The 14,936-nt window shown below is 39.8% G+C and overlaps 1 protein-coding gene across 1 annotated transcript; it reads right to left on the bottom strand.

Annotated features, from left to right (window-relative positions):
* Positions 1 to 613: 613 nt before the first annotated feature.
* FABP5 (fatty acid binding protein 5) lies at positions 614 to 8,642 on the bottom strand. The gene is given in 6 exon segments (XM_036744300.1): positions 614 to 878; positions 1,559 to 1,660; positions 2,079 to 2,251; positions 5,305 to 5,479; positions 5,481 to 5,579; positions 8,556 to 8,642. Coding segments are annotated over 6 exon segments (690 nt in total). The 3' UTR covers positions 614 to 824.
* Positions 8,643 to 14,936: the final 6,294 nt, after the last annotated feature.

The raw sequence follows: 14,936 nt of genomic DNA, 5'->3' as shown, positions 1-14,936 counted from the left end.
GAATCATCAATAAAACCCATGGCCTCAGATATCTATACAAAAATGTACAAATATTGGTAATGAGTAGGAAGAACCAGAGGTTCTAAAATAAAGTCAAATTTAGCCTCATATGTATTGCTGAGATTTATAAGAATGGGACTTGGTGACTGGAATACAACTCTGGAAAGGTATACCTTATTTACAAGAAGTAGAATGTGTAACAAGAGTCATGGAATATCATTGTATATTAAGTCTGCCAGGTCTGGAAAGGAAGGGAGGGTCCTCGCCTCTTGGGCCAGCCATTCTATTATGCTCCAACCACCCTCCCCAGCCTCTTACAACTTTATACTGGCTGCTAAATATTTAATATCAATAATAGTCACCTTTCCACTAAGCAGTCAGCTTTAATTTTAAGACTGAGATTTAAAGAGGAGTTTGGGGGGATGGGGGTGTTGGTTTCTATTAGAATGACAACTATTACAGTGTTTACAGCAAAACTACCTCCATAAATACAGTACTGGGTTGTATTTTCAAATCACAGTGACCTTATGACTGGTCCAGAGTATAAAACTTATTTAAAATTAACTCAAGTGAATGTTTACTTCTAACTCTACTTAAATGAAAGACAAGAGGGTCTAGTAACAGCATAATTCTTTATTTACTAGCCAAAACAATCCTAATTACATCAAAGCTTGGAAATAAAACTGTTTGCAAGTAGTCAGTCACTGAGATAACAGACCAAAGTAAGAAAAAAGCAAGAGAGTTTGGTTGGAGAATTTGCTCATTGAACTGAGCTGGTTCGTTCATAACAGCTAATTCCTGTCCTGTATGAAGATGGAATTTCTTTACTTGGCCCTCTCATAGACCCTGTGGCAAGTCACATTGTTCATAATGCAGTCCTGTGGAGAGGGAAAGAGTAGAGATTAGAACAGATTTGTGTTAACATCTTGGTTCAGGAGTATAAGGAAGCGTAGAGCAGAATGTTGTATGCTTTGAGAACTTATCATGGCATCAAAAATGTAGAGCAATCCAGCAAAAATGGTCTCTGGGACAGCCCATGACATTTTGGAACCTTAGGACCTTACAGCTGGGATAGGACCAAACTTCATTTTACCACTGAGGAAACTGAGATCTAGGTAGGGAGAGTTTTTCTGAAGGTTCCATGGCTAATGATATAACTGTTCCACAGGGTTGCTGTAAAGAAGGCATTAGTAAACTGTGAAGCAGTATCTAAGTGAGGGCTATTCATGAAAGGAGGAGTCGGAAAGAGCCCAGGTAGGAATCTGTAGATTACTCAATATAAACTCACTGCCGCCAGTAGGGAAGACAATGCTCATGCTTAGAGGCCCACCCGCCTATGATCAATAAGCTGTGTAGTGCAGAGAGTGTTCAATTTGGAGACAGTAGACCCAGTTTCAAAGCAAGGGTAGTGTTTGCATCTTGGACAAGTCATTTGTATTGGGGGCTTTGGTATCCCTGCTGCTGGGCATGGTTCTATTTACTTTCAGTGACATGGTTCAATTTACTTAGTTTAGAAATAAAGGAGGAATCGAAGAGATAGGGGAGGCTTTTGACTTACCACCAATAACTTTCCATCATCTACTTTTCGTGTTATTGTGGTTTCCTTCCCATCCCAAGTCTGTCGCTGGATCAATGTATCATTTTCAAGGGTACAAACAGACTAAAGAAAAATAAAATGTCCAGATTGTATTGTCAAGTGAACATTTCCTAATATGAGTGTTTACTTGATTGAGACCTTTGACAGAAGATTATTTCTATATTTGCAGCTATTTCCCTTGTGAAATTTTATTTGCTATGATTATACTCTAATACTTTAAGAGACATTTTACACAAGCCAAAACTTAGAATATCATATTGAAATATTTCAGCCTTCAAGCTCCCTAAACTATTTTTGTAAATGAATTTTAGTTGTACGAGTTGATGTTTACAAGCTTCTTACTTCAAGATCAATAAGGAAAACATATATGTCCTTTTTCATTTGGTTTTTAACTAAAAACAGTAGAAATTTTAAAGAGGAATTAAACTATTTTTATGGAAGTTACCTCAGCCGTAACAAAGCACAAAATGTCATTACTGACCCGAGTTTTCCGGCCATCAGCTGTGGTTTCATCAAACTCCTCACCAAGTGTGAAAGAGAATTGCGAAGTTTTTATGCTACTCTCAGTCTTAATGGTACATACGCTCCCATTTTCAGAGATATAAACATCTGGTTTGGCCACTCCGGCCATTTTCCTCAGGGCCATCCCCACTCCTGCCAAAGAAAGTTACAAAATGTTAAGCCACATAAAGACTTGACGAAAGTCACTTCTTTGTAGTATTGCATTCGAAATGTAGAGTCCAACTGAGTTTAGCCCACAAGATGTAGGAGAAAAAAAAAAAGATTACTAAAGTTGATTTACTCAAAATTGATTTATGACACTTAGTGGAAGTTAAGTGAAATAATCAAGCCTGGAAACCTCCAGAGCTTAGTCATGCTTTCATGCTTCTCCATACCATTTGCTCTGACTCTGCTAGCATTCTTCCTTCTTAGTCAATACTATTGATGGAGACAGGAAAGTTATTTGAAGATGTTCCAATAAGATAATTTGGTAATTCACATTATACTTCCAATTTCCAAAGGGGAGATTTCAAAGTAACAGGTTTTTAGAATAATAACAGAGGAATTTCAAACATGCTTGCCTTGTCTGCCACCACCACTACCCCACAACACACAAAAAGGAGTGAGTCCTCAGATAGATCTGGAAAGAACCTCAAAGGTAATTTCGTTTGATATACTCATTTTGCAGATAAGTTCAGACTCAAAGGAGGTTAAGTGACTTGCCCATGGTTACACATACAATAAGTGATCAAGCCAAGATCTGAACCCTAGTCCTCTGAAAATTTACTATTAAAAAAAAAAGAACCTATTTGCAAAATTACCTAATTACCAATTCAGCCACACATTTAGGGACTTGTTTTACTAACTAGGCTCGAGATGAAAAAATACTACTTAATCTTAATACCATAATGTAGTTTTTAACGATCTGTTAGATACTGCAACTAAAAGTATATAGTAAGTGATATTTTATTTGCATACTGACCTCTGATGTCAGAATCATTTTTAGTATTGAAATGGAGCACATTTTATACATGTAAAGAGGCCAAGATAAAATTAAGTGATATTTAATGAAAGAGCTGGATTTTTGAATCCCAACACAGTGTTTTTGACCACATACCCAAGCCTTTGCCTTGAACCAATTCATCCACTGTTTACTCACACTCTCAGGTCACAAAATGAAGTATTTGAATCTCAGCAAGTCCAACTGCCCAGAAATGCTAGCCTTCATCCCAAAGAATTCCTCCCAAACAAACAGCACCCCTCCAAGAAAAGGACAGTTCTGGGAGAGAACCCAACAATCAATTCTGTGCCTTCTGAAATGTACCTGGTCCACTCAGCTTCAGGACAAAAGAAACTATTAAGAGTTTGGGTTTTGTTTTGGGCTTTTTGTTGTTGTTGTTTGTCTGTTAGTATAAGCAAGAAATTCTACAGCTCCCTTGAAGCCATTCTAATAAGTTTAATAACAAGGAGTTCAACTTAGTTTTCAATTCCTTTATCCTTAATGTAAGGATGAAAGACAGCAGTCACCAGACAGTTCTGACAGTCTGTCACAACTCCTCCAATTTTCCTCAATCAGCACTGAACTCTAACAACCAAGACTAAGGAATCAATACTATTGACGTAAGAAACACTGACGCTGCAGGCCAGAAAAGCAAACACCTTTGGAAGGAAGCAGGAATTATTTGAAATGTTGTTTTTACTGTTCGGGGTGGGGGTGGGGAGGTGGAGAACCAGGAGAGTATTAAGTATTCTCAGCTCCCAGAGCAGTGTTGGAGGTTCTTGGAGTGTTCATCAAATTCAGTGACTTGTATATTTATCTCACAGGGAAAACTAGCTTGTTAGGTCCTTAAAATAAAAAACTGTATCTCAATCTTCTTTAGATCCCCATTCAGAGATCCAGATAGGGTGCTTCGCCCATTGCAGATACTAAATAAACGTCTCACGTGACTAAAATAGCAAGAGACTTCTATTTCCTTCACAAGCACTGTAGAAAGAAGATCAAAGACGTAGATCTGAAATGGACCTTGGAAGTCAGCTAGTCCAACCTCCTCAGTTTACAAATAAGGAAACTGAACTGAGAAATAAAGTGATGACTTGCCCAAGGTTAGATATTTATAAGCAGCAAAGCTGGGATTCAAAATCAGGTTCTCTGACTATAAATCCTACACCGAGTGTCAAGATATACGAGTTCTAGTCCTGGCTCACTCATCATATCACTTTAGCTGGGCAAAGTGTTGCTCTGGGCCTCAGTTTACCTAGCTGTAAAACCAGATGGCTGAACTGGTTGATCTGTAAGAGGTGCATCAGATCTAGTTCTTTAGAGCTTCCTAGCTGCAAAGATGAAAGGAAAAGAGTAGGTGCTCTCTACTGCATGGCACTGATCATTCTCCAGACAGACTGACTTTTTGGAGAAAGCCGGGAGAATGAATTTCCAAAGGCACATTTTTGAGCAGCAACTGCAATTCCCAAGGATTAGGATACCAAAGAAAGGAACGCCAGGTAGATTCAGGTCCGCCAAGCCTGTTAAGTAGGGTTGCTAGGCTAATTCATCCACCTCTTCAACCCCCCCGCCCCCTCCGCGGCAAAACAATCCCAGAAAAGAGAGAGCCCTAGCGCCACACCCGGTGAACTCTCTCCCCTCCCAGTGAGCAGGATGCTTTTACAAAGGCAGGTGCTATGGCCCTCATGGCTTCCAGAAACTTTAAGGAGAGAAGCTCAGGAATGAATGAAAGCAAGAGCCGCTGCTGCTTCCCCAAACCAGCAATCCCTGATACCACCATGCCTCCCTGGGAGTGAGCACGCCAGGATCCTTCCCTGAGGCCCACCAGGGCAGGATCCCGAAAGAGACGTGGACTCAGCTAAGGCAACCTGGCCTTTGTCCATGAACAAAAGAGCCAGCTACGTGGAGAATCAAGGGAAAATTAAGAGCGGGGAGAAGCGGGCGGCCACAAACATAGAGGGGAAAGGAAAGAAGGAGGAGGAGGAGGAGGAGGTGGTGCTAGGGCTTGTTAATTCTGCAGCCCCAGCTCCCTCCCGGGCCCAGACCCTGCGGGAGCCGCCACGCGGCACCAAGAGCACGCTGAGCACAGGCTCAGCATCCCTCCTCCGGATCCCGCGAGCAAAGGCCAGACAGAGGTGCCAGACTGACACACATCTGTATGCACGCGTGCGCGCGCTTCCCCCACAATAAAGAAAGTATGCCTCACCCAATTCCTTCATGTACTCGTCAAATCCTTTACTTTCCACGAGTTGCCATTTGCCCAACAGCTGCTTAGGAAGAGCCATGGTGAATTCAGGCGAGAAGAGGAGGGAAGAAACCCTGAAAAGAGCAGAGGGTTCCGCAGAAAGGTAGAGGACCGGCGTGCAGACCGCCCCGGGTCGGGCGCCTCCCATATATAGAGGTCTGGCCATGTGAGGCGGTGGGTTGGACCAATGGTAGCAGAGGAAGCCCGGCCTCTTTCCATTCCCCCACTCCACCTCCCTACCCCCCTCAATTTTCCGAGTGGGTTAAGAGGTGTGAATGGGCTTCACCTGCCAAGAGCCTCCCTGAGCCTGGGGGGACTCCCGTAAGCTCCAACCGCAAGCTCGGACACGCAGCTACCCCTCCCAAAGCACCTCGCACCCCTGCCCTACCCTGCCTCTGTCCAGACAGAAGTGCCTATTTTTCCCTTTACTACTCTAAGAAACCATAGACAAGAAACTGGAGAGGGGAAAGGGAAAGGATCCTCAATCTCTCTCTCTCTCTCTCTCTCTCTCTCTCTCTCTCTCTCTCTGTGTGTGTGTGTGTGTGTGTGTGTTGTATGTTTAAATCGCCGATCTGGTGTGAGTTCCAACTAAAAATCTGCAGGATGTTCGCCTGCAATCCACCTAATAGGCCAAGCAAGCACATTTGCGTGAACAGTGAAAAGTGCTGAACAAACATTTGTTAATTGATAAGCAGCTCCAATTGGCCTGCTTTCTCCACTCCACCTCCCCCCAACACTCCATTACTTCACTTTTCTTGAGAGGGAACCTGAGCCCACCCACATTTTCTTACTAATAAGAATAGCTGTCATTTATATAGATCGCTTTAAGTTTTACAGTGCATTTTACGTACCTGCCTGGCAACTTTCTCCTCCTGGGGACTCTGGTTTTTCCAGGATCTGAATACCTACTTCATTCTGACAACCAACCCCTCCTTCCCTGGCCACAGGCAGAAACTGAGACAGCTAAGAGATCCCTTCTCGTTTTAAATCTGATTTCCTTATTTGTAACTGAGATGAACAAAATAAATATAGATTGGAACTGAAATGTCGTTATCTGCTACAGGAAACAAGCCCTGTTGTGGTCTAGGGAAACTGGACGATAAGACAGGGGGCTATATCTGCCACTTCAGTGATGTAAAGAACTCCCTGGGTAAGGAAGCCCAGTCCACTGCAGGTTGGCACTTTCTCTGAAACTTAGTTTTAGAGTGTTGTCTAGAGCACTTTGACGTGAAATGATTGCTCCAGGATTGCGCAGCCAGTATATGTCAGAGATGAAACTCTAATCCCAGCCCTTTATTCACTGCTTCACTGCTGTTAGCTGCCGTTGTGCTGGCTGCAATTCCCCGTTTGTGAATGATTTGAGCTCATACAGTTGTTTCACGCTTCTCAGTCTTTCCTCAAAATGGACTTCGAATTAAGTTTGTCCTACTTAAACCAGGGACATAATTATTCTGGGGCATTTGGGACTATTGCCCCGTTTGGGGATATCTTTGCTGTTTGTCCTTCGTTCTGAAGAGGACCATGACATCAGGAAGGTGATGTCATGACTTGCAAGTGAATTGGATTTAAGTGAGGGAGGGCTGTGCAAAGTCAGCAGCGTCACTCTCTCCTCCGGAGGCATCTGAGTCCAATGGCAAGATATTCCCTCCACACCTCCAGCTCCAGCCAGAGGATTTAGGGTCTGTTGTTTGCTCTGGAGTTTTTTGGAGTAGCTACGTCATTTTCAGACAGATGCCAAGGACCCCTTATGTTGAATCAAAGTAGGGGAAATTGAAGAAGACACTGGATGCAGTCAGCAAATGCCTCCTTATTAATGGCCAGCCAGAAAGGCATAGCAACCAATTACAATTACACCCGAGAAGCATAATAATGAGCAATAATTCAGGCAGCTACGGACATAGATGGAAAGAGGGAATGGTTCCCTTCACCTATATTTTAATGTGCCCCATGACTATTTCAGAGGTCCTGTTATTTCAAGAGTCCAAATGTAACCTTGATTCTAGTAGTAACTCATTCTGTTTTGACTCTCTCTCTCCCTCATTATTTAACCTCTCTTTGCATTAGTTTCCTCAGTCTTAAAGGAAAAAGACTGTTAATTATATCTAAGATCCTTCCTTTCTTTAATTTTGGAGTTACCATGAGAAAAGCTTTAGAAATGGATACAAAGGTTCTCAGTTTAAATATGAACTATGCCATATAACTACCTGTGTGATCCTGGCCAAGTTATCTGACCTCTGTGGGTCTCAACGTCCTTATCTGTAAAATGAAGGCTTAGATTAGATGAACTCTGAGACCTCTCCAGGTCTAAATCCATGATTTTGTGATTTTGTTTAAAAAAAAAACTTATGGAAATATACTTCCCAAAATCTAAGAGAGAATGAAAATACTCTATTTCCACCTAGTGGTGAGAATATAATATTTATTTTGTGTATTCATATCAATGTGCTAATATCAGTGATTTCTCAATTACACATCTCAATTACATAAGTTGGTTATGTGCAATATCTTTACTTATGTAACTGTTTATTTGACAAATAGCTATGAAGTATCTCCTGTGGTCAGAACATTTTGCTGGAGGAGGTAGAAAAGACTGAGATGAGATGTATCTGTCTAGTAGATGGATATGCACATATATAGTGAATGTGTAATATCTATGTATATACACACACTATATATATGTATATATATACTAACATACACTATAGATATACACATACATACACATATGTATACATATATATAATGAATGTGATTGCCGAACCACTCTCAGTGATCTTTGAGAGATCAAGAGGAATAGAGGTGTATCACAGTAAGGACTAAATGAAAATCAGCATGAACAGGTCACGTCAAGCTAATTTTATTTCCTTTTTTGAGGAAGTTACTAGACTGATAGAACAAGAGGGCGCTATAAATGTGATTTACCTTGATTTTAGCAAAGTTTTGGACAAAATCTATCATGCTAACCTTGTGGACAAGACAGCAAAATATCGACTAAATATTATTAGGGATAGATGAATTTGAATCTGTGTGTGTATACATAAATACATGCATACATATATGCATGCATTTATATCCATCTCTCCTCTGAGCTTTAGAACTGCATCACCAGTTACATATTGGAGATCTCTTCCTGGATATACCATAGACATCTCCAACTCAGCATGCCCCCAAAAGAACTCCTTCTTTCCCTTAAACCCATAGCTCTCCCTCACTTTCCTCTTTGTGTTGAAGGCACTGGTATCCTTCCAGTCACCCATGTTCACAACCTTGTCATTGTCTGACTCTTCCCCCTCATCCATGTTCCATATCTAATCACTTGTCAAGGAGATTCTACCTCCATATCTTTCATATCCATTCCCTTCTCTCTGCTCACACAAAATTTTAAAAAAATGAATGATCTACGTGCAGGTAATAGAACATATGCTATGCATTGTTGACAGGAGTGGTGGCGGAATGGATCCTTTGATCACCTTGCAACACCCTTAATTTCCATAATTAGTACACTTCTCATTTTTGCATATTCCCCTCAAGTTACATACAGCTTTCTTATATCCAAAGTGTACTGGACTTGGGATCATAAGAGTGGGTAATCTGAGCCTCCTTAATTTAAGCTTCAGTTTCCTCATCCATACAATGAGGATGAGAATGATTACTTGCTTTACCCACCTTATAGGCTTATTGTAAAAATGCATAGAAAGTAGTAAATAAATGTTATTGGTATTATTATAAACTAAAGTGGGAAGCCACAGAAACTAAACAAGTACACATAGCAAATGAAAAAGAAAAAAAGGTCAGGGCTAATTCAACAAGAACCAATGGTTTCTTCTCTCTCTTCTTCCAAAAGGAGATGGTTGGTAGGGGGAAGAACTTAGAAGGTACCTGTTAAATCTGACTTTTTCCTCTAAATCACTTCTCTAACCCTTTTCCCTTCTGGCACGTTTTACATTAGACTTACTTTGAATTCCGGGCTTCCACCCAGACCTTGGAAGGGTGGGGGTAGTGCCATGTTTGAAAGTAACACACAAAATTTAGGCAACAAAATCCCGGAAGGTGCAGAGGTCACCTGCCTCTTGCCTGTACTGCATAAGAAAAAATTCCCTTCCTGAAGAACCAGGAAATCTTTCATTCTTTCTCATATATATCACAGTGCTTTTTTATATCATCTTAAGGGAGTTTGTAGAGGTCATCATAAGCACATCAATCTCATTGCAGGGGCATCTGAGGTCATCTGGTCTAACCTATACCTGAACAAGAATTTTCACTACAACATCTCCACCAAATGATCATCCAGCCCTTTCTCTGAAGACTTCCAATGAAGAGAAACCTCTCCAGGTGGCACATTCCACTTTAGAATGGCTCTAATTATTAAAATGCTTTGTTTTGTTTTCTTACCTTCATTCTAAATCTGCTTCTTTTCAGCTTCCACTCATAATTCTGCCTTCTGAGCACAAGCAGGTGCTTTTTGCGTTTTCCATCCAGAACATTAGACTGGTGTATTTGGCAATCCAAAGGTTATATTCTCAAGTTGCTTTCCCTGTTCAGAAGAATTTCCTCATTATTCATGGCACAGAAAGACCTTGTGTAAACAGCACTCTTTTCTGCACTGGGATAAATGTTTTGTTTCAAAGTCCTTTTGCTTGCAATTGTAGCCTCTATCTGCAGTGATTGACCGTCAGTGCTTAACCTTTCCCTTTCACCTTAAGGAAAATTCCATCCTTTTACTCCACAAAAGTTGCCGGTTTCTGATTTCTATTCAACAGTACTGTGTGTGGACTGTTTCCCAAGAGTTGCCAGTTGTATTGCATCACAAAAAGCATTTCAATGACAAAAGTCTTCCTTAGGATTACTCTGCTTTGTCTCCTTATAAGACAGTCTCATATCTAATTATGCTTTGATGGCAAAATGAAGCAGAAGTTATAGTGGATAGTACCGGACTTGAAGGCAGGAAGACCCAAGTTCAAATCCTACCTTGGACACCTACTACTTGTGTGAACCTGGACAAATCACTTAGCCTTGGTCAGTCCCAGTTTCCTCTGTAAAATGGAGATAATAAATAACAGTACCTACCTGATAGCCTTATTGTGAAGATAAAATAAGAGAATATAAGCAAATGCTTTTAAATCTTTAAGCAGTATTTAAATTTTAATTATTATTGTTGTTGATTTAAAGAAGAGAATTTATTTAGTCGACTTGCCTTAAGTTCACCAATGGCAATAAATATATTTGTTTTGAAATTATTATGTATTGGTTATTTTCAGATTATCAAGTTTATTTTTCCTATGCAAGTGCATTCCATGCATATATCACTCTTACTGGTCTTGGGCAGCATCTAAGGGGTAAGGGCAGGCCAGAAGAGACCAGAACCAGGAATCCAGCTAAAACAGAGAGATTTGAAGGATCTAGGCAAACAAATTGTCGTGATATAATCAGTTAATATAGGAGAAGATGTAAAGAATAGCAGAATTCTAGAAAGGAAAATCTAGAAGATTGCACATGGGACATGACTATGCAGGCGAGCTGAGTCCAAGATCTGAGAGGTCAGGCAGAATGGAATAAGTAGAGAAGACTGAGGTTTAGGGGAACAATATCACCTTAATATTGTCTGAGTCAAAGGAGTATAATGTCCTTCTTGCTCAGGACCAGAACTGAAGTCAGAATGGGAATAGGATTGATCCCACAGATAGGGGCAAATAAGCAGAAATACTCCAGCCTAGTATAGAGGAGTACTGAGGTATAGAGCCATATAACTCCTTGGCAATACCTGCATTTCGAATTTTTCATTCTTCCAGTGAAAATAAGTATGAAGTAGCAACAAATTGAATCAGTTGTTTTATTTTCTGTACTAAGACGCTTTTTCTTTGGACTCTAACATCACAGTCTGAGATGTGCTTCTTGAGGAGGTAGAAATGACATAGAAGAAAACAAAGGAACAAAAATGGGAGCAAAAGCTGGACTAAACCAAGTTTACACAGAGAAGATCAATGCTGACAACACAATTTTGAGGAATTTGAGGGGTCAGTTCCCAAGGTATCTCAAGGAGAGGGAAGATACCAATGACATGGGGAAAAATCCTAAACATTTTTTTAAGAGGGGGCCACTAAGAGAACATGAATAGCCATTGACTCATATGTCTACTTTCCTGTCTGTACAACAGTTTTATTACACTAATCTGCATATGCAGAGGGCAACCCTGGTGAGGGTAATAGAAAAGCATCAGATAGACTTTTACATGTGATATGCATTTTTACCATCACCTAAATGACTGAAAGATGTAGGGAATATAAAGTCCCACTCTGCCTATTATTTGTGTCCTGTAAAAAATGGCCTTAAACATCAAAGCAACCTCCTGAAATCAAATGAGTTCAAATGAGAAAATATATGTAAAGTTAAGGCACTGTACAAGTGAGATATTAAAGCGTCTCCTGCTGCAAACATATGCCAAAACTATACACAATCATTTGGAAGATATCATAGCCAAGAGGTCTTTATTTGACAATCCTCTGATTATTAATACCAGGTGAGGCATAAAATAGGGTTACATATGTTCATCAGACATATTTGTTACTATCATAGACAAGATCTAGTGAAGATTCTAAGTCAAAAAGTGTTCCCTCTGAGGTTCTTTAGAAGCTCCTGTTTGCAGACAACTGTGCTTGTAGAGTTCAAGCTCAAGAACAGACAATATAGAGCTTCTTAAATGTGAATTTAAATGCACTTAAAGGAGTTTGGCCTGACTAGTCACACAACAAAGCAAAGGAGATAAAGAATGTCTGTTGGTCAGACCATGGAATGGACTATAAAACTTCCCTGGCATTACATGTATCTGTGTGTGTATGTATGTGTACACATATCTTGGACATCACAAACTGAAAATGAGCTGGGTTCCGAATTAAACAGAAGGAAGAGAATGAGTTTATTTGCCTTTGGGAAAATGCAATTTCCATCTTTTTAACACCAATATTATTCTGGTCATACTATAAGACATGGAACACTACAGTCACTGAGGAACTGAAATAAAGGATTACCCAAAGGCAACAGTGGCGACATAAAGCATGTCATTAATGAAATATGATCAAACAAGAAGATGGGTTGGTCAATACCAAGCTCTAGGGATAATTGATGCTTTAATAACAGTATAGCTCTGGTGCTGTACTAGCATTCTTGCAATGTCAAGAAAATAACACATTAGGTGGATCCCATCTTTGGTAAATGTGTGGGCAAACATAGACAATAGTCACATAGAACAGACAGAAATACTACACTGGCATAGGGAATATTCACATCATCACTGGAGTGTTTGAGTAGGACCTTTCTAAATGGCAGAACTTTTACAGATTAATCTATTATCTGAACCTTGTCCTTATGAGTGATGGGAACCCCTAGACCACCATTCCTGCTCCTGGTCCAGCCATGGCAGTCATCCAGGGAAATAACTCTTGCAGAACAAGAGGTCAGCCATCCCACCAACTGCCACATACAGGTCAGGCAAGCCAATCTAGCTAAAGAGTCCAGGCAACCTGAGGGAGAGACAGGAGGTATCAGGTGCCAGGCAAGTCAACCACCACCATTTTGATCACTGTCTCCCCTGAACTCAAGAACCTTGGGAATAGCATAGTTTCCTGACCAGTGCTCTCAGCCATTTTTCAGGGATGTAGAGATGCAGGCTGGCAACTGTTCCTACAGGTGCTATCGTTACGGCTACTGAAAACACAGAAAAAAAAGTTCTTGCCAGCAAAGTCCTTGGCATTGTTAAATGGTTCAACATCAGAAATTGATGTGATTTTATCAGTGGAAATGACATAAAAGAAGAGGAATTAACATCTACTTTGCTGCTGCACCCCAAGGACCTTGGGACTTTTCCATCTCTGTCTTGAAGCTGAAACTTTCTGCATCTGTTGTCTCCCCTATTAGCATGTGAGCTCTGCGGGAGTGGAGATTGTCTTACTATTCTCTTGGCATCTCCAGAGCTTAGCATAGTGTTTTGCCAATGATAAATGTTTCATTTATTTATTCTCTTGAGAAAGGTAACTTCTATAGTATGACTGCCAGAGCAATCAAAACTACCCAATTGTCTAAAAAATCATACATGGACTTGCTACACTAACTAAACTTGAGAATATCTTTAGTGAATAGGAGGTACTATAAAAAGTACAATGAATAAACTAAACTAAAAAGTACAAAAATATCTACAGCAAATAGGAGGTACTATTAAAAATTATAGAAGCCCCCAAAATAATAATAGATACTGGACTTTTAAATTAAATAAAGGATGTCACTGAAGCAGCTCATATCCTAAACGATACGTTTAAATGTAAGATTCATAAGATGTCACATCACTTACCTGATATATCTTCCTTTTTTCTCCTTCTATAGTAATAGGTTTACCTTTTTTAGCTAGCTTGTTATAATATGTTGGAAAAGTACATACAGTTTAGCTTCCCACTCCTACACTTCTCTTAAGTAGTGGCATAAATCAAAATTCTGAGCTTTCAAACAAAAATTCTGCGAAGGGCCCAATGCTTTGGTAACTAAAAAAATAGCCCTTTTTTCCCTAGTAGAGAAAACTCTTGAGTATTTTTGTAAAATGCCATGCATACATACTCTCACACACATTCTGTGATGTGACGAGGTGAGAGGAAGTTATCTGGGTTCCTGTTACTCCTGTGATCTCTGATTTACCTCCTTTCGTGTTCTTATGATCTGTTAGGGAGTACACTGGACTTGGAGTCAGGAAGATCCTTAGTTCAAATCCAACTTCATATACTTACTAGCTATGTGACCCTGGGCAAGTCACTTAACCTCTCTCTGCTTTGGTTTCCTCAACTGTAAATGGGGATAATAATGGCACCTACTTCCCTGGGTTGTTATGAGGACCCAGTGAGGAAATATTTGCAAAGCTCTTAGCACAGTGCTTGCCACATAGCTTGATAACTGCTTGCTTCCTTCCTCCCATCTTCCAATTTTTAAAATAAAAAATCTGGAATAGTCTCCAAAAACAAACTATGATGAGATATTAATTCTTTTAAAACTTTTCTTTTTAATTACGAAAATCACCAACAAACATGAACACTTAACAAAAAAAGAATAAAAATGGATTATATGTTAAACCATTAGTTTCTGCTATGTATTCAAGTTTGTTATATATTTACTTGTTATACATTTAAGTTTACGCATTAAAGTTTGCCTTTAAAAAAGATGTATATTAAATTTAACATGACAATAACAAAATTTCCTTCTGTGTCCCTTTCTGAACTTATTTTTATGTGTATTTTAATGTCTTATTGAAGCTATTTTCTTATTTTTTAAAATCTCTCTATCACTATCCACTATTCCCTGCCCCCCTACATAGAATCCCTCCACTGAAACAAATAAATATAGTCAAGCAAAGCAAATTAACACACTGCCTAGGTCTAAAAGAGCATGTGTCACTACACCTCCAGTCCACCTCTCTGCCAGGAAGAAGAAGGAAGCATATTTCAGCATGAGTCTTCTGAACTCATGATTGCTCAAGTTATGGCATCTTTCAAAGTTAATTTCCTTTACATTATTATAGACACTGTGTAAATTATTCTCCTGGTTCTGATCATATAATT

The sequence above is a fragment of the Trichosurus vulpecula genome, chromosome 1 (assembly GCF_011100635.1).
Source record: "Trichosurus vulpecula isolate mTriVul1 chromosome 1, mTriVul1.pri, whole genome shotgun sequence".
In the NCBI taxonomy this organism is placed as follows: Eukaryota; Metazoa; Chordata; class Mammalia; order Diprotodontia; family Phalangeridae; genus Trichosurus; species Trichosurus vulpecula.
The sequence above is the reverse complement of the archived record's forward strand: the minus strand, read 5'-3'. Positions and strand labels throughout refer to the sequence as shown.